The 24,654-nt window shown below is 44.7% G+C and overlaps 1 protein-coding gene across 7 annotated transcripts in view; it reads right to left on the reverse strand.

Moving 5' to 3' along the window:
* LOC117517175 (collagen alpha-1(XVIII) chain-like) overlaps positions 1 to 24,654 on the reverse strand; it is a 114,937-nt gene that overhangs the window by 15,166 nt on the left and 75,117 nt on the right. For 3 of the 7 annotated variants that reach the window (XM_034178146.1, XM_034178152.1, XM_034178107.1), the window contains 20 exons: positions 23,431 to 23,506; positions 22,485 to 22,541; positions 20,564 to 20,706; positions 20,458 to 20,475; positions 19,540 to 19,746; positions 19,422 to 19,448; positions 19,259 to 19,321; positions 11,667 to 11,750; positions 11,532 to 11,582; positions 11,317 to 11,448; positions 11,174 to 11,227; positions 8,224 to 8,268; positions 7,996 to 8,067; positions 5,828 to 5,959; positions 4,422 to 4,487; positions 4,322 to 4,348; positions 4,007 to 4,105; positions 3,882 to 3,917; positions 1,935 to 2,021; positions 1,711 to 1,740 (listed from right to left, as the gene is read on the reverse strand). In XM_034178146.1, the coding sequence (XP_034034037.1) occupies positions 1,711 to 1,740; positions 1,935 to 2,021; positions 3,882 to 3,917; positions 4,007 to 4,105; positions 4,322 to 4,348; positions 4,422 to 4,487; positions 5,828 to 5,959; positions 7,996 to 8,067; positions 8,224 to 8,268; positions 11,174 to 11,227; positions 11,317 to 11,448; positions 11,532 to 11,582; positions 11,667 to 11,750; positions 19,259 to 19,321; positions 19,422 to 19,448; positions 19,540 to 19,746; positions 20,458 to 20,475; positions 20,564 to 20,706; positions 22,485 to 22,541; positions 23,431 to 23,506 (1,506 nt within the window). The remainder of the gene's footprint in view (positions 1 to 1,710; positions 1,741 to 1,934; positions 2,022 to 3,881; positions 3,918 to 4,006; positions 4,106 to 4,321; positions 4,349 to 4,421; positions 4,488 to 5,827; positions 5,960 to 7,995; positions 8,068 to 8,223; positions 8,269 to 11,173; positions 11,228 to 11,316; positions 11,449 to 11,531; positions 11,583 to 11,666; positions 11,751 to 19,258; positions 19,322 to 19,421; positions 19,449 to 19,539; positions 19,747 to 20,457; positions 20,476 to 20,563; positions 20,707 to 22,484; positions 22,542 to 23,430; positions 23,507 to 24,654) is intronic. The other 4 variants (XM_034178114.1, XM_034178129.1, XM_034178138.1 and 1 more) reach the window with 4 other exon arrangements.

The raw sequence follows: 24,654 nt of genomic DNA on the forward strand, positions 1-24,654 counted from the left end.
CCATTGTAACCTTGTTTTTTTCTGTTTAAGTGTTAATGATGGCTTTCGTTTAGCTTTTCTGTATGTAAATCCCATTTCCTTTAGGCAGTTTCTTACAGTTCAGTCACAGACGTTGACTCCAGTTTCCTCCCATTCGTTCCTCATTTATTTTGTTGTGCATTTTCGATTTTTGAGACATATTGCTTTAAGTTTTCTGTCTTGACGCTTTGATGTCTTCCTTGGTCTACCAGTATGTTTGCCTTTAACAACCTTCCCATGTTGTTTGTATTTGGTTCAGAGTTTAGACAGAGTCTGACTGTGAACAACCAACATCTTTTGCAACATTGCGTGATGATTTACCCTCTTTTAAGAGTTTGATAATCCTCTCCTTTGTTTCAATTGACATGTCTCATGTTGGAGCCATGATTCATGTCAGTCCACTTGGTGCAACAGCTCTCCGAGGTGTGATTACTCCTTTTTAGATGCAGACTAACGAGCAGATCTGATTTGATGCAGGTGTTAGTTTTGGGGATGAAAATTTACAGGGTGATTCCATAATTTATTCCTCAGAATTGAGTGATTCCATATTTTTTTTCCCTCTGCTTGGTCTAAAAAAGTAACCGTTACTGACTGCCACAATTTTTTTTCCTGATTTCTTATAGTGTTTCTTAAAGCCAGAAATGACTTTAGTTTTGTGTCATGTCTGTGAGCTGCTTTTTTTTCTACAAAATTAAACTACTGAATGAACATCCTCCGAGGCCGGTGATTCCATAATTTTTGCCAGGGGTGGCATCACTGATATGAAAAAGTTGCTCCGTGTTTATTCTCGCTCTGAATCATGATATACGTATATACTGCACAGCTTTGTTCTTCCAGATTTAAGTGAGGGAAAACCTTTTGGATGAGCTTCATAGAATTTGACAGAAAGCGACACTGTGAAGATGTGACAACATTTCAGACTGCGTTCCGATTTGGTAGCGCAAGCTAAAATATTGAAAAATAGGAACGGCCCATCTCATTTAAAATCCTCCGGAACAAAACAAAACCATGTTAATTTGGTTACTTTGCAAAGAAATGCAAGATGCACAGCGCGGAGGTGAGCAGAGATGCTCTAGCAGGACATGAATATGACAAAAATCCAAACAAAACAAAGGTGTATAAATCTGTCCCGTCCTGTTTAAACTGGAAACCCAACGGATGGACTTCATTATAAACCCGTCCTGACAGTTTTTGTTTAGTTACTTGGGAAAGAAATGCAAAGGTGAGCAGAGATGCTCATGAATAACCATGGCAACAATCCAGACAAAATAAAACTGTATTCTTATTTCCAGCTTGACTTGTTTATGAATCTGTGCCATTCTGGTGCAGAAGAGAAGCTAACATGCACCAACATGACATAATGAAAGTGATCAGACAGGACGCACCTGTAACGATCCGTCCTGCTCCAATCTGGTGGAACCACATTTTAATCCAGTCTAAATTGGTTCGAAATATAGTTGCATCTAGTTTGGATAGAATCTCCCCCGGGTCCAAAAAAAATCTAATTCCCACTCTCACGTGGTTTAGACCTCGTGTGATTTCAGACTCTGTGTGATACATTTAGCAAATACAGAATCTGTTGCCAAGACGTGTGGAAATGTGAAAACTGTGCTGTTGCTGGTTCGACCTTCGGTAACCAGCTCCACATGGGTAAAGTGGTTAATGAGTTACCAGGGGGGTGTGTCCACTCACCTGCCCTTCATTCCAGTAAACGTCGTTGTACTATAGCAAGACAAAGTTAGCTTGTTAGTACGCAGGTGAACAAGTTATCCAGCAAGCAGTGACTTTTAATGAATGAGTAAATCAGAGAGACGTGATGAATGAGTGATTTAGTGAATGAAAGGTTAATTTTAGGCTGCACTGTGGGTTCATTTAAGTATGCATGTTCAGGATCTATGACATCATCTTCCACTCACGTCGCTTGTTGGTTGGTAAATGACTTGGCCTGGAGGTCCAGGAGGACCTGGAGGTCCAGGTAGCACACCATCACGACCTGGTAGACCCTGTGAAGACCCACAAAAAAAAAAAAACAAACATGCGTAGAGTAGTGAAATGTATCCTGATAAACTGAGAAAATTATATTTCTATAAGTTCTAGGTGCACCACAGGTAGCTCAGTGAGATAAGGAGGTTGGCTACCAATGTGTTGACTTGGGTTCAATTCCCAGTCACACCTCCTGTTTGTGTCCTTGGACGAGACACTTCATGTGCATTGTTTCAGTCCACCCAATAAAAGGGCACTGGCCTCACCTGTCTGAGTAAACGTGCATCAGACTGACATCCTGTCCTGGAGTCATACACTCTCCTCTGGTAAGGTTAGACCTTACTTGTGTGAAGCACCTTGAGGCAGGTTTGTTGTGATTTGGCACTGTGTAAATGAAATAAATTGAATTGAAATCTGCTTCATGCTATGGAGTCTTGGGACAAGCAATGTCTATGCAACACTTGTTCTTCTTCTTGTTGTAAGTGATTAAGGTGGTAACTGATGGTACAAGAAGAAGAGCTGTACAGTTTAGCTCTGAATGTTTACACAGTCCAACATCGACAATTTCTCTTGGTTTACTTGTCCAGATAAATGACCTTTGAAAGTCAACAATTCTTACAAAATTCTGATGTCCTTAAGTCGTTTCTACTCCAGTCTAAGTAGTTTTTTTTTTGTGGTGGCTATAGGGAACACTCTTACCCAATCTTGGTAAAGAAGTGGTTTGTCAAAGTCAAATAGGAGGTAGGGGTGATGGGGTGGGAGGCGGGGGGGTCTTCTCTTCACAAAGACCCGCCACTGTCACCATACAGAAGACTATTGGACATGTCCATGAAATCACCTTGGCCAAAACAGCAAAGCACCTGGAACGTATCTATGACATCTACCATGAATTCCAAATGAAACGACCAAACTGGATCTCAAAGTTTGTTGGATTGGCTCAAAAGCAGGTTCACATCACAAGGTAATCTTATCACTTTTGGGGTTGCTGCTGGTGGATGAACTGCAAAAAGATCACAGTTTTCTCTGGGGCACACTGCACTGCTCTCTTGAGAATGTTATGGCAGAAGAATTGGTGCAAAAAAAGTTCACTGATGCTGGTACTCTTCCACCAGGACAACGTTCTGACCTATGCACAAATCCACGGTACTTGCGGCCACCATCTGAGAATTACCTGAACTACAACCTGGCATGACACCCTAAAATGAATGTTGTCAATGTTTTTGTGGCATTTGTGACATAGATGGTGATGTCACTGATGATATAAATGCCTTTCTAGAAGCTCACAATGCCAACTTCTAGAACATAGAACATAGAGTTCTGTGTGCTCCCCGGCTGCTCGACTAAGTGTGCAAGAAGAAGTAAGTCCTATATAGACCCTGAGGTCCATTGGTGCCTGTGCTTATCTCTAGATTTTGTGGGTTGAAGTGGATGAGAGTCTATGACTCCCCCTGGACAGGACACCAGGCCAACACAGGTTACTTCCCCAGCCAAGGCCGGTACCCATTGACAGGTAGGTGGACTGAGACAATGTAACTTAAGTGCCTTGTCTAAGGACACAGACAGGTAGTGTGAACGGGATTCAAACCCAGATATACATATTAACAGGGCAACTTCCTGTCAACTCAGCTACCTGCTCTTGTACCCGCTTTGATGAGCATTAGAGAGAAACGGGGGAGACCTCCATGCCAAATGCTTTAAATAAAGTGTCTTATACCCCATCATGTTGCCCATGGGGATCCATGGGCTCTAAATTGGGTATTGGGTAGTTTTATAAAATAGGTAGCTGACATTTTTCAAGGGTGGAAATAAATTATGCAAAGATTTGAAGTGAAGGTAAAATGTCTAAAAAAAAAAAACACACAAAAAACACAAAAACTCACCATATCTCCTTTCTGTCCCCTTTCTCCCTTTTCACCCTTAAAAAAAGCAACATAAATGTTATTTTTTGACATATGCTTTTTCAAGAAACGTAACCACAAACAACACAGGTAACTTGGTGTCGTACTGGTGGTCCCGGTAACCCATCCAAGCCTGCGATTCCTTCCGGTCCCGGCGGTCCCTCTGCTCCTTTCTCTCCATCAACACCTGGGAGTCCTGGATTACCCTACGAATAACAATTGACCAAAAAACAGATTGTGGTAGTGCGGTTTGAGCTATTCTTAGCAGGATGACTCAAAGTCCAAATAGATACTAGATCTTTGCCTGAGTGATTCTGCTAAATGTCCACCAAGCAAGAAGATGTTGGGGGGGGGGGTACAGCTGAGCTACAATGTGACAACCTTTTACAGAGACGGCCAGGTCGTTCTAACATGGTACTCACCGGGAGGCCTGCAACACCAGGTGGACCCTGGAACAAATGATAGAGAAGAATGAGGCGGTGCACAAACACTGATGTGTCACAGGACTGGCTAACAGGGTACCTGTGGTCCAGGTGGACCTCTGAGGCCAGGTAAGCCATTGGGCACCTCATCATCCTCCTGGTCCCCCTGTGGACAGAGCAGCACAGGGTTTGAGATGAAGACCCGCCACAACAAAACCCGTCTGTCCCAACACCTTAGAGAAAAAAAACTCATCACTGTTGGTGACATATTCCACAACTCATCAGCAGGAAGGGAAGCAGGAGTGATTTCACAATGTAGGTGGGCGTGTCTCACAGAGCGAACGGGGGTTCTGATATGGAGTTCCATGACATATGTCACACAACTCCAATACAAGATGTTTGAGGTTGAAATTTTGTACACAGTAGAGGCATTTTTACATGCGCAGTTGAAGAACAGTGGGACAAGAAACTACAGTAACTCCACAAAGTAGAGTAAAACGTGACTTCACACAATATGACCCCTTTTAAAAAGGTCCTGTAAATTATTTCATGACACTAGATGTTGTATTTTAGGGCTGGTATCTCAGACTAAACCACTGGCTTCTGTTTGGATAGCTGGAGTCCTTATGTAGCTCAAAGGCCTCTCTGCATGTGGGAAAAACCAGACCTATGTTGCCTCCTGTTCAACCACATTTTTGGTCACAGGCATTTTTAGACTCTGAACGAGGTTTCTTGGGGGGTTTTGGTTTGTCGAACGTTGCTGCTGTCCACCGTCTTGCACAGTGCTGTGTGGACTCACATGCACTGATGATGAAAACAAGGAACAAAAAAGCTTGACTTCCACACATACAGAGGGAGTGTTGCAGCATTAAATCTTTAAAAAGAAAGTGGTTGTTGACTGCTACATTAACGATTAAAATGTTATGTATTACACCGTGAAACAAAACCATTGAGTGTTCTCGCTGTTGCAAGATAAACAAAATGTGATTTAAAAAGTATCGCTCTTGTACAAAGAACTGAATGAGGCATTGTGATGCAACATTAAAATCACGGCATATTTTCAGGATGAGATTTGCACTAAAAATCTCAAATGATGTTTTCATTTCCTGTGAATTTTAAAAAATGTAAATTCTTCTTACAGTGATGCTGAATATTAAATAAATGCAGTCAAAACACAACAAAATATGACGACCAAATTATTTTGTTGTTCATTTTTCTCACACTTTGTCTTTTGTGATAATACAACACTTGTACTGCCTTTGTGGTACTACTATGTCTTCTAATATTAAGTTTAATCACTGCAGTACTGTTATAGTCTCTGGGAGTTATAACCTTAAATATCGTAACACATTTTTCAGGGAAGTTTTACACCTATTCTTAAGAAACATGTCAAAAATCAAAAAATCACACAACACGCATGGGGAAAATTATAACCTTATTGCCTATAATGATGTAAGAAGTTTCTGATCCGTTCTCTGAACACATATGTATTGAGCCTGTACTCACGTAACCAACACGGTACGCTGGCCCTGGTGGTCCAGGAGGACCTGGGGGTCCAACAGGTCCCATCGGACCCGGCAGCCCTGCCAGCCCAGTCTGCCCCGGTTGACCTGGCTGTCCCTGATCACCCTGTGCACCCTGGGAAATGCAGAAAAGGTAGTGGTTCAGTTAAAATTAGGGCCTTATATATCTGGACATGAAGGGTTTTTTTTATGTTAGCAAAATAATCTGATGTGACAGAAAGTTAAAAGAATAAAAACTCAAAATGTGACATGCAGATGAGTGACAGTTGAGACATTGTGCTTAAAGTGAAAGGACACAAAAAATTGAAACCATCAGTATATAAGCAAATCATCTCTGACATGTTCATGCTTATTAAAAAACACACACACACAACTCATCATATTAAAACACTGTTAGTATTTAAGCCTTTGATTGTTGTATTCACCTTTGACAAATATGCAAATTTTTTTAATTGTGGGGAAAAAAATTCAAAAAATTTTTTATTTTGCAGAAAATTAATGAATAGGAGTCATCAGCGCAACTATTCAAGAGTTAAAAACAAAATCCATTGTACACTTAAAATTGTAACAAAACAATGGTGACAAACTTCTGTTCAAAATCAGTGGAACAGAACGTGAAGAAATTCAGCCACAAATGACTGATTGTTCCTGTCACTTTACTTAGCACGGATGTGCACTTAGTAAATACTCCCTATATTCAATTTATTAAAATATCATCAGATTATATGTTGTAAGCAAGGCTTAGAACCACTTCCAGACAGAAAAATGTAAATCAAACACAACTGTTACATCATCTAGAATGGGAACATCGCTCTGTCAGAGCTCCAGCTTTCCTCTGTGGTGAGAGGAGAACCTTCCAGAAGGACAACCATCTCTACAGCAATTCATCAATCAAGCCTGTATGGTAGAGTGGCCAGAGGGAAGCCACTCCTTAGTAAAAGACACATGGCAGCCCACCTGGAGTTTGCCAAAAGACACCTGAAGGACTCTCAAATCCATGTGAAACAAAATGAAACAAAGATTGGAATCTTTGGCATAAATGCCAGGTGCCATGTTTGGAGGAAACCAGACACCATCTCTACAGTGAAGCATGGTGGTAGCAGCATCATGCTGTGAGGATATTTTTCAGCAGCAGAAACTGGGAGACTAGTCAGGATTGAGGGAAAGATGAATGCAGCAATGTACAGAGACATTCTGGATGAAAACCTGCTTGAGAGAGCTCTTGACCTCAGAATGGGGTGATGGTTCATCTTTCAGCAGGACAATGACCCAAAACACACAGCCAAGATATCAAAGGAATGGCTTCAGGACAACTCTGTGAATGTCCTTGAGTGGTCCAGTCAGAGCCCAGACCTGAATCTGATTGAACATCTCTAGAGAGATCTGAAAATATCTGTGCACCGGCACTCCCCATCCAACCTGATGGAGCTAAATGGGCAAAACTGCCCAAATATAGGTCCACCAAGCTTGTGGCATCATATTCAAGAAGACTTCAGGCTGTAATTGGTGCCAAAGGTACATCAACAAAGTATTGAACAAAGGGTGTGAATACTTATGTACACGTGATTTCTTAGTTTTATTTTTAATAAATTAGCAAAATAATAATAATAATAATAATAATAATAATAATAATAATAATCTTTTTTCATGTTGTCATTATGGGGTGTTGTGAGTAGAATTTTGAATGAAAAAATGAATCAACTTCATTTTGGAATAAGGATGTAACATAACAAAATGTGGAAAAGTGTAGCGTTGTGAATACTTTTCGGATGCACAGTACCTCGTTCAGGAATGATCATTTTAAGGTGGAACCCAAAAGCAGAAAAAAAAAAATTCTACTTTGAAGTCCAGGTTGTGTTAATAGCTACATTCCAAACCTTAAAACTGCAGTTTGAGTTTGTTTATAGCTCAATCACAGGTGCCCCATTGATACCCATCGATTTCTTTTTCAACACTTTGTGGAAAAATGGATTTACTGCACAACAACAAGACTATCAAAGGTGAGTGCAGCACACAGTGTTTTAAAGATGTTAAAAAAAAGGTTAACTTGACTTTTTATCGTAGTAATCACAGCCAGACAGATGTACAAACAGGGTTAGTGAAGAAATGACAACCGAGGATAGAGAAATCACCAAAGCAGAGACCTAATACCTGCGACCCGTTACACACCGGAGGAGATGAAGTAAAGTAAGAGAAGAGGCCTGAGAAAAAATCTGAGTACTGCTGGAAGAAGAAAACATGAGAAAATATATCTGCATGTATTTCACACTTAGGCTGAGGAGCAAATATTATCTCCTGTCAAATATTTCAACACATAATTTTGGGTTTATATATATATATATATATATATATATATATATATATATAATAACATCTGACCTTTTGTCCAACTGCTCCAGGCAGACCGAGTTCACCACAGTCACCCTGGACAAAACGAGACGTTACATTGCCAACAATATAAAGCAGCCTGTGCTCACATACGAGAACCTACTCCCAGAAAGTACTGATATTTTTACTTTCCAAGTGATTTGAAGGGCTCGAGCTTTGTTCCACTTTTATTTACCATTTATAGTTAAATAGGTTTGAAATTTTGCATTAAACCTTGACAGTCCAACTTCTGTGACATACAGTTAGGAGCGTAGGTTTACATACACCTTGGCTAAAAACTTTCAAAGTCAACCGCACACTTCAGACGTTAACAAGTAATGTGTGTTAAATCTATTTTCGCATGAAGTTATTTAATGGTCATAGTTACACTATAGATTTATATCAGTGGGCCATCACTTTACATTCAATCCGGTTATGGATCACCTCCCAAATTCAGTGGAGTCTTCCATACCCTAATATCTATCTGTGGTGCAAATTTGGTGAGAATCTGTGAAGTAGTTAAATGGACTGCATTTATATAGTGCTTTTCCATCTGCATCAGATGCTCAAAGCGCTTTACAATGATGCCTCACATTCACCCCAAAGTCAGGCTGCTGCCAAGCAAGGTGCCCACTACACACCGGGAGCAAATCTGGTAAGAATCTGTGAAGTAGTTTTGACATAATCTTTCAAAGTCTATATAAAGTGAATTATTTATCCAGAATCCGGATCTGGATTACCTCCAAAATTTAATGGAGTCTTCCATGGCCTAATATCTATCTGTGGTAAAAAAATTGTCAAAATCCGTGCAGTAGTTTTGAAGTAATCCTGCTAACAGACAGACAGACAAATAAATAAACGCCAATAATTTTATTACGTCCTCCAAGGACGTAATTATTTGCAAAACCTTCTTAATGACTAACGGGCATAATTTAGGATTACTTGGGAACGGTTAGGTGAATCTAAGATCTTAACTATAGAACCAGTACATCCAGCGCTTAGGAATATCAAAAGAAGTTAGTCAAGAATTCTAGAGTAAATTTTAGATCTCAACAAGTCAAGCACCTTCTCAGAACCCATCTCAAAAAGACTCCTGGTGCCAAGAGTAACTATACAAACTATAGTACAAAAATATATAAAGCTTGAGACCATACAGACTTTACACTGTTGAGAAAGGAAACCTGACGCAACACCCAGGATCCACTGATGGAACTGGTAAAGCAGTTGGAGACATCAGATGGAAATGTGACATTGTCCACCTTAAACAGAGAGCTCCCTCACTAGGACCTAAAAGGCCGGTGACCAAAGAGGAAGCAATCAGTCCAAAACTAACACTAATAAAAGGTTTAGCCTTCATTCTGGTGATCCTCTCTAAACCTGTCAAGTTTTCTAATGTCTAATTCTGATTAATGGCTTCCTTCATAGTCAACAACCTTTTAGGCCGTGATGATGGAGCCTCCAACTCCATCAGTTCCTTACTTGTGATCCTGAGGTTCTGGTGTACCTTCAAAACAACAGTTCCCTAATTCCTAGGTGTTAATTTGAGACTCCTTCCTCAATGATGGAAAGTCTGTATGGTCACAAGGTTCTTGCATTTTGTGTAATAGATTGTACTTTTTTTGTGGTACCACCAGTCTTTTTGAGGTGGATTCTAAAGAGGAGCCTGACTTGTAAAGATCCAAAATTGAGCTCTGGAAGCCATTGCTTTTTTGGTTTGCCCCTGCTCTTGTTTTATTCAGTGAGGTCCTTAAGTACAAGTGCATCTAAAAAAAATTACAATGTCATGGAAAAAGTTCATTATTTTTTTGTAAGTTTTGTCAGAAAGTGAAAATTTAATATATTCTAGACAACACATATAAACTGATTCAAGTATTTAAAAAAAATAAAATTGTGGCCTTCAGCTCTAACAAGAAAGAATGAAAATAAAATAAAATCATACCGTAACTGAAAATTTCACAAGTTCAGTTTTAAAAAAAGATTTCTCAAACGTACAGAAATGCTGACTTTGTGAAAATGCACTCAGTACTTGGTTGAGGCTCCTTTTGCATGATTTATTGCATCAGTGCAATGTGGCGTGGAGGTGATCAGCCTGTGGCACTGTTGAGGTGTTATGGAAGCCTAGGTAGCCTTCTGAGAGGCCTTCAGTTCGTCTGTATTGTTGGGTCTGGTGTCTCCCATCTTCCTCTTGACAATACCCCATAGATTCTCTTTGGGGTTCAGGTCAGGCACGTTGGCTGGCCAATCGTGTGCAGCAACACCATGGTCAAAAAACCAAGTTACTAGTAGTTTTGTCATTGTGGACAGGTGGCAAGTCGTGCTGGAAAAGGAAATCAGCATCTCCGAAAAGCTTGTCAACAGATGGAAACATGAAGTGCTTTAACATCTCCTCATAGATGGCTGTGTTGACTTTGGACTTGATAAAACATAGTGGGCCAACTCCATCAGATGACATGGTGCCCCAAGTCATCACTGACTGTAGAAACTTCACACTGGACTGCAACTTGGATTCTGTGTCTCTCCACTCTTCCTCCAGACTCTGGGACCTTGATTACCTCCACCAACTTCATTTGTTTGTTGGTTTGTTTGTCTGTTTGTCTGTGAACAGCCTGGAGCCCACAATTTTTTGTATATCACCAATAATTTTTTTTACTGAAGATTGACATCCTGACAGGCAAGAATTGATTCAATTTTCAAGGTCAAAAATCAGAAAAATCTTGGAAAACTGGAAAAACCAAAATTTTTCCAAGTAGTTATCTGGAAGGTTTTATAATAATCCCATCAGTTTAAAATATGAGTAGTAACTATGTTTTTTGCCAAGGTGTATGCAAACGTATGTCCCAAACTGTATGTGACAGTTGATTATTTTATGCACTCATTAAATGTTAATTTTGAAACTATCCATTGACCAAACTGATAAAACCACAAAGTGTTTCAAAACCCCAGACTCATTCTTTGATCTCACCTTCTCTCCTCTGGAACCAAGTGGACCCGGTGGCCCACGGGGACCAGGAGGTCCCTATAGTAGTAGATAAGATGCACAAAAACTGATCAATATGTGGAAGACTGGAATCATTCTACACATTTACTGAGTGAAACAGCTCTCACTGGTAGACCAGGTGCTCCGTCCTGTCCAGGTGGTCCAGGAGGTCCAAAGGCTACTACACCATCAGATGTCAATGCCACTGAAGTACCAGGAGGTCCAGGAGGACCTGGGGGACCTGGAAGGCCTGGAGGACCCTATACAAGAAAACTCAAATTGATCAAGTTGTACAACGGCTGATTTTAACATGTTTTCGGACAACTCAGTGCATATACTGTACCCTGATTTTGTCTAAATCTGGGAATCCTGAGCCCTCCATGTCAACAAATGTCTGTAGTGATAAAGATCAACAAAGACCAGTCAGCTGTATGTCTTAACAAACTGAAAGATAACATTGTGTGAACTGTGGACCTACTGGATGGTCGCCACTGACATGTCCTGGAGGTCCTGGTGGACCTGGAGGGCCACGAGGGCCGGGTTGTCCCTCTCCACGCTCACCCTGGAAATAATCAGATGTAACACATTACTCTGCCATAACCAAGCAGTCCTCTGTCCTCAAAAGCGATGGTGGGGAGCTGTTTCAACAAACTATATATAACATGGCAACCAGTGGGACATACAGTGAGGAAAATAAGTACTTGAACACCCTGCGATTTTGCAAGTTCTCCCACTTAGAAATCATGGAGGGTTTGAAATTTTCATCTTAGGTACATGTCCACTGTGAGAGACATAATCTAAAAAAAATAAAAATAAAAAAATAAATCCATTAATCACAATGTATGATTTTATAATAATTTATTTGTATGTTACTGCTGCAAATAAGTATTTCAACACCTGTGGAAAATCAACGTTAATATTTGGTACAGTAGCCTTTGTTTCCAATTACAGATGTCAAATGTTTCCTGTAGTTCTTGACCAAGTTTTCACACTCTGCAGCAGGGATTTTGGTCCACTCCTCCATACAGATCTTCTCCAAATCTTTCAGGTTTGGAGTTTCAGCTCCCTCCAAAGATTTTCTATTGAGTTCAGGTCTGGAGACTGGCCAGGCCACTCCAGGACCTTGAAATGGTTCTTACGGAGCCCCTCCTTAGTTGCCCTGGCTGTGTGTTTGGGGTCACTGTCATGCTGGAAGACCCAGCCATGACCCATCTTCAATGCTCTTACTGAGGGAAGGAGGTTGTTTGCCAAAATCTCGCAATACATGACCCCATCCATCCTCCCTTCAATACAGTGCAGTCGTCCTTGTTGGGAAAGTGTAGGTACACGGACCCACAACAGGGGGCGCAAATGAACGGACAATGGAGGAAGTCAAATAACAACACTTTACTGTTGTGAATGGGCACAACAAACACAACAGATTACAACAATAGACAACAAGTCAAATCACAGAAGGTGTCGTGTGGGCAGGCTCGAAGATAGAAGACGTCTGTCCAAAGCAGAACCGGAACCACACGATTTCCTCCGCCACCAGACCCCGGGAATACTGGAGCCGCCAAGTCCCGAACTCCCAGGTGGCCACTGCCTCCGCGTGTCGGACCTGGTACTGCTGGCGAGGAACAAAAAAAAACAATTAAATGTGGGCGCGTTTACACCCAGCAATCCACACAGCAGGAAAACTACCTCCACCTCTCATTGGAAAGAGTCTGCTATATAATGCACAAAAGTCACAAAAGGTTACTGAAAAGATCTCACGGTCAGCTGAGAACGTTACCTTCCAGGTAGAACGATATCTCGGCAAAGAGGTGGAGACGTCGTCCTGCTGATGTACCCCTGCTGATCAGGTGATTGGTAACAGCTGTTGCAGGTGATGCGTGACAGCTGTCACCCTGGTTGCTCCTGTGAGGCGGCTGCGCCCTCTGGTGCCTGGAGCCCGCACTCCAGACAGGGCGCCCTCTGGTGGTGGGCCAGCAGTACCTCCTCTTCTGGCGGCCCACACAACAGGACCCCCCCCTCAACGGGCGCCTCCTGGCGCCCGACCAGGCTTGTCCGGGTGGCGGCGGTAGAAATCGGCCAGGAGGGCCGGGTCCAGGATGAAGCTCCTCTTCACCCAGGAGCGTTCTTCGGGACCGTACCCCTCCCAGTCCACCAAATACTGGAAGCCCCGGCCCATCCTACGGACATCCAAGAGCCGGCGTACAGTCCAAGCCGGCTCGCCATCGATGATCCGGGCAGGAGGCGGTGCCGGACCCAGAGTACAGAGGGGTGAGGTGTGATGCGGTTTGACACGGGATACATGAAACACAGGATGGATCCGCAGTGAGGCCGGAAGATGAAGCCTCACTGCGGCTGGACTGATGACCTTAAGGATCTTGAAGGGGCCGATGTAACGGTCCTGTAGCTTGGGGGAGTCCACTTTGAGGGGAATGTCCTTTGTGGATAACCACACCTCCTGCCCTGGCCGATACGCAGGGGCCGGGGTCCGCCGACGGTCTGCATGGGCTTTTGCCCTCATCCGGGCCTTTAGCAAAGCAGAACGGGCGGCACGCCACACCCGACGGCACTTCCGTAGGTGGGCCTGGACCGAGGGCACACCGACCTCTCCCTCAACCACCGGAAACAACGGGGGCTGATACCCCAGACACACCTCAAAAGGGGAGAGGCCGGTGGCTGAAGACACCTGGCTGTTATGGGCATACTCGATCCAGGCCAAATGGGTACTCCAGGCCGCCGGGTGCGCGGCAGTCACGCAGCGCAAGGCCTGTTCCACCTCCTGGTTTACCCGTTCTGCTTGCCCGTTGGTCTGAGGGTGGTACCCGGACGAGAGACTCACCGTGGCCCCCAGTTCCCGGCAGAAGCTCCTCCAGACTTGCGAGGAGAACTGGGGACCGCGATCGGAGACGATGTCTGTTGGAATCCCATGCAGCCGGACGACGTGGTGGACCAGGAGGTCCGCTGTCTCCTGGGCTGTTGGGAGCTTCGGGAGGGCCACGAAGTGGGCCGCCTTGGAGAATCGGTCCACTATCGTGAGGATGGTGGTGTTACCCTGGGACGGCGGGAGGCCCGTGACAAAATCCAGGCCGATGTGGGACCAGGGGCGATGAGGCACAGGCAGCGGCTGGAGTAGTCCTGATGCCCTGCGATGGTCAGCCTTGCCCCTGGCGCAGGTGGTGCAGGCTTGGATATAATCCCGGACGTCGGCCTCTAGGGATGCCCACCAGAAGTGCTGCCGGACAACTGCCACGGTTCTTCGCACCCCTGGATGACAGGAGAGCTTGGAGCCGTGACAGAAGTCCAGGACTGCAGCCCTAGCTTCTGGTGGGACGTATAGTTTGTTCTTCGGCCCAGTTCCAGGGTCCGGGCTTCGTGCCAGGGCCTCCTGGACGGTTCTCTCTACGTCCCAGGTGAGGGTGGCCACGATAGTGGACTCTGGGATGATGGGTTCCGGTGGATCCGACAACTCCGCTTTGACTTCATCTTCATGTACCCGGGACAAGGCATCCGATCTCTGGTTTTTGGTCCCGGGACGGTAGGTGATCCGGAAGTCAAAACGGCCGAAGAACAGTGACCAGCGGGCTTGCCTGGGGTTCAGCCGTTTGGCGGTCCTGATATACTCCAGGTTCTGGTGGTCAGTGAAAACCGTGAATGGCACGGACGTTCCCTCCAACAGATGTCTCCACTCTTCAAGAGCCTCTTTCACCGCAAGGAGTTCTCGATTGCCGACGTCATAGTTCTGTTTGGCCGGGGTCAACCTGCGGGAAAAATAGGCACACGGGTGAAGGACCTTATCGGTCTTCCCGCTCTGGGAAAGCACAGCTCCTATCCCTGAGTCCGAGGCGCCCACTTCAACCACTAACTGGCGACTAGGATCGGGCTGCACCAGAACGGGTGCAGACGAGAAGCGCCGTTTCAACTCCTTGAACGCGGCATCGCAACGATCCGACCAGGTGAAGGGGACTTTTGGTGAGGTCAGGGCTGTCAGGGGGCTAACTACCTGACTGTAGCCCTTAATGAACCTCCTGTAGAAATTTGCAAAGCCGAGGAACTGTTGCAGCTTCCTACGGCTAGTGGGTTGGGGCCAGTCTCTCACCGCCGCAACCTTGGCCGGATCAGGAGCGACGGAGTTGGGGGAGATGATAAACCCCAGGAAGGACAAAGATGTGCGGTGAAACTCACACTTCTCGCCCTTCACAAACAGCCGGTTCTCCAACAACCGCTGCAGGACCTGACGTACATGCCGGACATGAGTCTCAGGATCCGGAGAAAAGATGAGTATATCGTCTAGATATACGAAGATGAATTGGTGCAGGAAATCCCGCAAGACATCATTAACTAATGCTTGGAACGTCGCGGGGGCGTTTGTGAGGCCGAACGGCATGACCAGGTATTCAAAGTGACCTAATGGGTTGTTGAATGCCGTCTTCCATTCGTCTCCCTTCCGGATCCGAACCAGGTGATACGCATTTCTAAGATCCAGCTTAGTAAAGATTTTGGCTCCATGCAGGGGGGTGAACACGGAATCTAATAATGGCAACGGGTATCGGTTGCGAACCGTAATCTCATTCAGCCCCCTGTAATCAATACATGGACGAAGTCCGCCATCTTTCTTGCCCACAAAAAAGAAACCTGCCCCCATCGGGGAGGTGGAGTTCCGGATCAGCCCGGCAGCTAATGAGTCCCGGATGTAGGTCTCCATTGATTCGCGTTCAGGTCGTGAGAGGTTGTACAGCCTGCTGGACGGGAACTCAGCGCCTGGAACCAAATCAATGGCACAATCGTACGGACGGTGCGGGGGAAGGGTGAGTGCCAGATCCTTGCTGAAGACGTCAGCAAGATCGTGGTACTCAACCGGCACTGCCGTCAGATTGGGAGGGCCTTTGACCTCCTCCTTAGCCTGGGAACCGGGAGGAACCGAGGATCCTAAACACACCCGATGGCAGGTTTCGCTCCACTGAACCACCACCCCAGACGGCCAATCGATCCGGGGATTGTGCTTTAACATCCATGGGATGCCCAAAATCACGCGGGAGGTAGAAGGAGTTACAAAAAACTCAATCTCCTCCCGGTGGTTTCCAGACACCACCAGTTACTGGTTGTGTCTTGTGTGTGAGTAAAGAGAGGAGGGTGCCATCTAGTGCCCGCACCTGCAATGGCAAAGGAAGCGCCACCAGAGGGAGCCCTACCTCCTTTGCCCATCCGCTGTCTAGCAGATTCCCTTCTGACCCCGTGTCCACCAGTGCTCGGGCTTGAAGGGTTAAATCCCCGCTCAGGATTGTGACTGGGAGTCGTGTGGCAATTTGTGTGTGTCTCACTTGAATGTCTTGACCCCCCCTTAGCCCAGTCTCTAAGGGCGAGTGTTGACGTCTTGGCCGTTTGGGGCAGTCTCTCTGTGTGTGCTCTGTTGAGCTGCAGAGAAAACACTCTCCACGGATCAGCCTCCCCATTTTGGCCCTGTGCGTTTCCCTAACAACGTCAACAGGGGGAGCTGTTGCCCCACAAAGCGCTGCGGCTGTGGAGCGTGGGGAGGGCGGCCCCTTTTCGAACCCGGAAGGGAGAGGGGCGGCGCGTATCCGGTCACGTTCTTCGCCTCGCTCCCGACGGCGTTCCTCTAACCGATTGTCTAATCGTATAACGAGATCAATAAGTCCGTCCAAATCCCGCGGTTCGTCCTTAGCCACCAGGTGCTCCTTCAGGACCAATGATAGTCCGTTTACGAAGGCGGCGCGGAGGGCAGTGCTATTCCAGCCGGACCTCGCAGCCGCGATGCGGAAGTCGACTGCATAAGCAGCTGCGCTCCGGCGCCCCTGTCTCATTGACAGCAGCACGGCTGAAGCGGTCTCTCCTCTATTTGGGTGATCGAACACTGTTCTGAACTCCCTCACAAACCCATCATATGTCAGAAGGAGCCGTGAATTTTGCTCCCAGAGCGCTGTAGCCCAAGCGCGTGCCTTGCCGCGAAGCAGATTAATCACATAAGCTATCTTACTAGCATCAGTCGCGTACATGACGGGACGTTGTGCGAAGACGAGCGAACACTGCATAAGAAAGTCCGCGCATGTCTCCACACAACCCCCGTACGGTTCTGGAGGGCTTATGTATGCTTCAGGGGAAGGTGGGAGGGGTCGTTGAACGACCTGTGGAACGTCACTATTGCGCACAGGATCGACAGGAGGGGAGCCGCAGCAGCGCCCTGAGGGCACGCTTCCACCTGCGCGGCGAGAGCCTCCACCCTGCGGTTAAGGAGGACGTTCTGCTCGGTCATCAGATCCAGCCGAGCCGTAAAAGCGGTGAGGATTCGCTGCAACTCACCGATCATTCCTCCTACAGATGCCTGTGCGCCCTGCTCTTCCATTGGCCGTTCAACGGCCGGTCGACGCCCCTCGGGGTCCATGACGTTGGCCGAGATATCCTGTTGGGAAAGTGTAGGTACACGGACCCACAACAGGGGGCGCAAATGAACGGACAATGGAGGAAGTCAAATAACAACACTTTACTGTTGTGAATGGGCACAACAAACACAACAGATTACAATAATAGACAAAAAGCCAAATCACAAAAGGTGTCGTGTGGGCAGGCTCGAAGATAGAAGACGTCTGTCCAAAGTAGAACCGGAACCACACGATTTCCTCCGCCACCAGACCCCGGGAATACTGGAGCCGCCAAGTCCCGAACTCCCAGGTGGCCACTGCCTCCGCGTGTCGGACCTGGTACTGCTGGCGAGGAACAAAAAAAAACAATTAAATGTGGGCGCGTTTACACCCAGCAATCCACACGGCAGGAAAACTACCTCCACCTCTCATTGGAAAGAGTCTGCTATATAATGCACAAAAGTCACAAAAGGTTACTGAAAAGATCTCACAGTCAGCTGAGAACGTTACCTTCCAGGTAGAACGATATCTCGGCAAAGAGGTGGAGACGTGGTCCTGCTGATCAGGTGATTGGTAACAGCTGTTGCAGGTGATGCGTGACAGCTGTCACCCTGGCTGCTCCTGTGAGGCGGCTGCGCCCTCTGGTGCCTGGAGCCCGCACTTCAGACAGGGCGCCCTCTGGTGGTGGGCCAGCAGTACCTCCTCTTCTGGCGGCCCACACAACAGTCCTGTCCCCTTTGCAGAAGAGCACCCCAGAGTATGATGTTCCTTCATGGTTGGGATGGTTTTCTTGGGGTTGTTCTCATCCTCTAAACATGGTAAGTGGAGTTGATTCCAAAAAGCTTTATTCTGGTCTCATCTGACCACATGACCTTCTCCCATGCCTCCTCTGGATCATCCAGATGGTCACTGGTGAACTTCAAACATGCCTGGACATGTGCTGGCTTGAGCAGGGGGACCTTGCTGCCCTGCAGGATTTTAAACCATGACAGCATCATGTGTTACTAATGTAATCTTTGTGACTGTGGTCCCAGCTCTCTTCAGGTCATTGACCAGGTCCTCCTGTGTAGTTCTGAGCTTTCTCAGAATCATCCTTACCCCACAAAGTGAGATCGTTGTCTTCTACCAAGCTGCTTGCCTGTTGTCCTGTAGTCCATCCCAGCCTTGTGCAGGTCTACAGTTTTGTCCCTGGTGTCCTTAGACAGCTCTTTGGTCTTGGCTATGGTGGACAGGTTGGAGTGTGATTGAATGAGAGTGTGAACAGGTGTCTTTTATACAGGTAACAAGTTCAAACAGGTGCAATTAATACAGGTAAAGAGTGCAGAATAAGAGGGCTTCTTAAAGAAAACTTAACAGGTCTGTGTGAGCCAGAATTCTTGCTGGTTGGTAGGTGTTCAAATACTTATTTGCAGCAGTAACATACGAATAAATGATTAAAAAATCATACATTGTGATTTCCGGATTTTTTTTTTTTTAGATTATGTCTCTCACAGTGGACATGCACCTAAGATGAAAATTTCAGACCCCTCCATGATTTCTAAGTGGGAGAACTTGCAAAACCGCAGGGTGTTGAAATACTTATTTTCCTCACTGTATAATGTACATTTGTCATATTTTTATTGTCTCCAGATCTGGATCAATTCCGAAATCCAATTCACTTCAGGAAAAACAAAAAACAATACTGTTGAGAAACTAGTAGTACCTTGTCCCCTTTTGGGCCTGGGGTTCCTGGAGTTCCGGGGATACCTGCTGGCCCAGGGGGTCCCTGTGCATGTACAACATGACATTGTCAATTCTTCAGCTTGTGTAGATTGATTCTGACTTCATAAGCATATCTCAATAGGTTTGAAGAAAAAGAAGCTTACAGGTTTTCCATCCTCTCCTGGATCACCCTAACCAATCACAAACATGGAATGATTCACATGCTTCTAAACACAGGTTAAAAAAACTGAGGATTAAAACAAATTTCTTGGTCGCACTTACGGGCTCCCCATCAGCTCCCGGGGGTCCTGTCACCCCATTCAGCCCAGGTGGCCCCACTGGCCCTGGGGGTCCAGCCACCTGCTGCACAACAGAGCCATCCCCAATATGGATCACCTCAGCTGCAGGTCCTGGAGGACCAGGGGGCCCCGGAGGCCCCTGAGGCCCACGCTCTCCTTTATTACCAGGGTACCCAAACCCAGAACTACCCTGGTGAGGGAGCAAAAAAACTGTTTCTGAAGCGAGTAGAGGAGATGCAGGGATTTCGCTTAGAAGACCTGATTTATGATGTCACACTCACAACTATCACATCCACAGGAGGCTGCACTGAGTGGACACATGGGCCAGAACCTCCAGAGACAGTAGGCCGATATTATCAGTCAACTTATATATCGGTCGGGCTCTAACTTTGATTTCTTAGTTTTTATTTTATATGTTTTCATCCCAAAAATACTGCAATACTGCAGTACTGAAAAATATTGCAAATACTGCTGACAGATAAATTAAAAATATCTTTTTACGAATGTCTAATGAGAAACCAATTTGGAGAAAACAGCATTTTTCAAAATTCTTTCAAAATGTTCCTGATTTGCCCCTTATCCTGGACGAGACCCCAAATTTTATATTTTCTATTTCAGGCTGGATCAAACATTCTTCAGTTTTTCAGTAACTGTATGAACAAATTTAGTAAAAGTACAAACGGCTTTTTAGAGTTACAGAGTTAGAGTTGTTTTTATGATTCCAGTCTGCATGCAGACAGCGCCACCCCATGGAACAAATCCCAACCTCTGAACCCACTATATCAAGTTACTTTTTGTTCCTGACATTTTTGTTCCAAAATAAAGCAAACTAAGAGAAATATCTTAACAATTCAAAAGCAACGTGTTGGCTTGATGACTCTCAGCTGATTTGATGGTTTACCTTCGCACCTTTTTCACCCTGAAAAATGGGGGGGAAAATGAGAACATTTTAGATGAAGAAGTAATTATTCTGTAAATTGGGGATTGCATCAGTCCATTTTTTCTACCTTCTGTCCTCGTTCTCCAGCTTGTGAGGAGAAAGCAGAGCCAGAGCTCAAACCTGGATCCCCCTTTGGCCCCGGGGTGCCTCGGTCCCCCTTTGAGCCTCTCTCTCCTCTGTCACCTTTCTCACCTTTTGCTCCGCTTGGGCCTAAAGAACGCATCATGTGCAAAAAGGTCGCAAGTTACCAAGCAGACGCTGACATTATTTACAGCTTCAAGCCACTGAGACTTGATTTCAGTTAATCATTTTGCAATTGAGCCACTGATAATTACAATTTATGGTAATTTCACCATCTCCTCATCATCAGATTTTTTTGAAAATATTTGGATAGGAAAAGAAAAAACAAACAAACAAAAAATAAAACAAAAGCACCAATAACCCCCCCCCCCACACACACACAACTACGGCTGAAACAGTGCAAAAAGACAATACATTCTCATGTGTTCAGTCTGTGCACTTTGCTGCCACCTGGTGGACATGACAGGTGTGATTTTCTCAGCGGACAGAGTGCAGAACTCAAACCTGTAGAGTTTCAGTCCACCTGCTGCAAAGACTAGAGTGCCTTAATTGAGAGAGTGGCGTCAGCTCAGAACATGGCGACATTTTGGTTCCAACTGCACTGAACTACTGAATGAACCTTTAATGTTTTCAACGTTTTTTAAAATCATTTAACCACATACAGCAGCAACACATCCAGGTACAGGTGCTATCAAATTAAAGGGAATCTGTACATCTTGAAGCCCTTGTTGTGTTTATTTGTGCATCCAAATGCACAACAACCCAGCTTTTTCATCAAATAAATAAATAAGATTGCTGATAGATTAACAGTGAACACAATTTTGGAACCCAAGGTGGCACCATGAGTCACGTGACCATTTTTCTTCCAATTCGTCATGTCGTTACTTTCTCAATCAAGGGACTCTAGCAGAGACCAAACTGTTGGTTGATGTGTGCGTGAGCAGACGTGCAGATTTCAACACTTTCAAACACAATAACTGCAAGGGTTGAACAATGCATAGTATTCGACTTCAAAAGTATCCTTAAATTTCAAACAATCATGTTTTTAAACATTTTGAAAATTGTTATCTTGTTGTCGGGCAGCACGGTGGCTTAGTGGTTAGTACTGTTGCCTCACAGCAAGAAGGTCATGGGATTGATTCTCACCTGTGGCCTTCTTGTGTGGAGTTTGCATGTTCTGACCGTGTTTGCATGAGTTCCTTCTGGGTTCTCCAGCTTCCTCCCACATGCAACTTAGATAAATGGGAATCTTTAAGTTGTCCGTCAGTGTGAATGTGTTTGTTTGTCTCTATGGGGCCCTGCGACACACTGGCGTCCTGTCCAGGGTGAACCCCGCCTCACGCCCTGTCACTGCTTCGATAGGCTCCAGCCCACCATGACCCTTAATTGAAGTAAGTGGATATAGAAAATGGATGGATGGGTTTGTCAAAGGTCAAAATTTAGATCTTACTTTGATATCCGCTAAACATGTCACATATATGTGCTGTAGGTGGGTTCTGGAATTGTCCAGGTGAGATCAAGTTAGCCATTTTTTTTTAAGTTGAAGATGAATGAATGAGTTATCTTGTTGTCTTGATGTTCGTGAACAGCCTACTGTTGCAAGTGAATGTTTCCAAACACTGACGTCAAACCCTGAGGATTTCAATGTGGTCTTAAAAGATTGATCTTGGGTGTGAACGTTATTAATTCTAATGTGTCATTTTACTGATAACTAGAATAAGAAGTCAGAACTGGAATGCTTCCTTGAAAGCTGGTATGTTTGACCACCCTTCACCGACAAGCCCAAAGAGCAACAACAGGAGACACATTCAGTGACACACAGCCAGCAGCCAGAAGCCCAACGTTCACTCCGTGCAGTGGCACTAATCTGCTTTTCTGCTAGATGCACGTAAGATGGAGAAACCCACCTCTGGGGCCTGGTGGTCCAGGCCGCTGGTTCACCATTGGCAGGTAATTCTTGATATCTAAACACAGGTGTGACACATACACAACTTTACCTGCTGTCCTCTACTGGGCCTGCAGAGGGCGACATGGAGCCAGTGCTGCCAACATGATGCAAAACAATACTGTAATTTTGTTCTTCACAATTTTGTCATTTCTAACATATTGGTTGACTGATTTATAAAACTGCTCAGGCTTTTTCTTCTGAATCTGGACCAGAATTTGGACTTTAAATGGACTGTTAGTTTTTACCTTTTAGATTTAGGGACATTTTTGACATTTTAGTGAATCTGCAAAGTCTAAATATTCTTGATGGGATCTTTAAATCCCCCCAAAATTATAATCTTCAAATGCACATTGCAATACAGTGGAACCCAGGATATGACCATCTCAGCTCACCCACCTACTTCAGCAGCCATGCACCCCCCACCCCCCTTTGGGGGTCCTTTTCTGAGTTAGAAGGGTGCCTTTTTACAGGACACCCCACTTATGTTAACAAGTCTCAGAGCTATGTTAACATAGCAGGGACATTTTTGACATTTTAGCAAGCGTCTCCAATGTCTAAATCCCCCCAAATTAAAATTCTAGTCGATATTTGAAGAATTTATAGCTCCTGGTCATCAACCACAAATGTGCTTCTTCTTCAACAACCACCAGGGGGAGCTAAAGAGTTACAGGACACTTGAACCAGTGCAGGAAAACTCGGCCAATCTTCATGTCCAGACACGTGTTGCTGTGTGCATATTTACAGCAGCACGAAGCTTCTTTGGCACCAGTTGTTGTTTGATTAAAAAAAAAAAAAAAACTTCCATGAGAGTTTCGTTATTGTGTTTGGCTTCGATCAGAATCTGCGTCGGGTCTGTTTCCAGCCGTAAAAAATTCCAGTGATGGAAAATAAAAGTGGGCTTTTACCTGTTTCCTCAATCAGGACGTTTTCTGAGGATGTCAGCGGGGGTTCGGCTACCGGGCGCAGTGATGGAGGCGTGGCCTGGATGCAAAAACAGAAGAACAGAAACTTTTTATGCACCGTATCAGAACTGTGTTATATGTTCTCAAACAATTCAACCTGTAATATGAGTTAAACAACTTTTACATTTGGGGTGAATCTGCTAATAGCTGCATTTTTATCCCATTTTCAAGTATTGAAATCTTAAAATACAAACTGAATTTCATCACGGGGGACCATTACTGAAATTTACTGAAAAATCACATGTAAAGTTTTTGCAATGTACGTACAATTATTGACCATTTATCAATTAATCTAAATGCTGAACTCATCACTTTTTTAATGTTAAATGCTGCTGTGAGCAGCTGTTGGTTTAACACTTTTTTAAAGTAATTTACTGAAATGTCAGTTTTTTTCATGTGTTTGACATAATTAAATTTTTCTGTTTTATGATTTGTGTTTATTTCACTTTTAGAGCAAGCCACACCCTAAGCCCCTCCCCCACAGTTTAATTTGACAGTTAGTGTTTTCATATTTTTCGTTAAATGATAAAGACCAAACATAACATATGTTGAGAAGCAGCACTTCAACACCAGCCTCATGAATTTTACAACTTTTCTGGAGACAAAATATGAGCAAGTCAGTTATTTTTACCCGAGGCCAAAATATGGTCATCGGGTATTGTGAGGACGTTGCGTCCATCCGTCCATCTGTAATCCAGTCCTATTACTGCCAGGGTCTTCAAATTCACAGGGACCATTCTTGGGTGACAGACCTTGGATAAGTTCAAAGATGGCTAACCTTGACCTATTTTAAAAGGTCAAAAGGTCACATTCCTTTTCCTATTTTTATGGTCACACGGCTGAAGGTATTTTAGCATTCTGTTATATTTGTGAAATTTCCAGCTCCAGAAACTTGCTGGTCTGGAACCCAAAAATCATTATGTTCAAGTCAGAAGAGAGGAGGAGAGGTGAAAAAATGAAATAAAATAACAGAACCACCCCCGATCAAAATGAAAATAATGTTTCAGTTATATAAAGCATGAAGCCACGAAGTATACATTCTTGGCCGATGATCACGAATGTGATGATTTGAGGCAGAGGCGTTAGGTGTCCTCAGGAACTGTTGCAACCTGTTACCACGCATTATGATTAATGGCACATGTTGCTGGAGAATTATCAGGAACCATT

The sequence above is a fragment of the Thalassophryne amazonica genome, chromosome 1 (assembly GCF_902500255.1).
Source record: "Thalassophryne amazonica chromosome 1, fThaAma1.1, whole genome shotgun sequence".
NCBI classification, from domain to species: Eukaryota; Metazoa; Chordata; class Actinopteri; order Batrachoidiformes; family Batrachoididae; genus Thalassophryne; species Thalassophryne amazonica.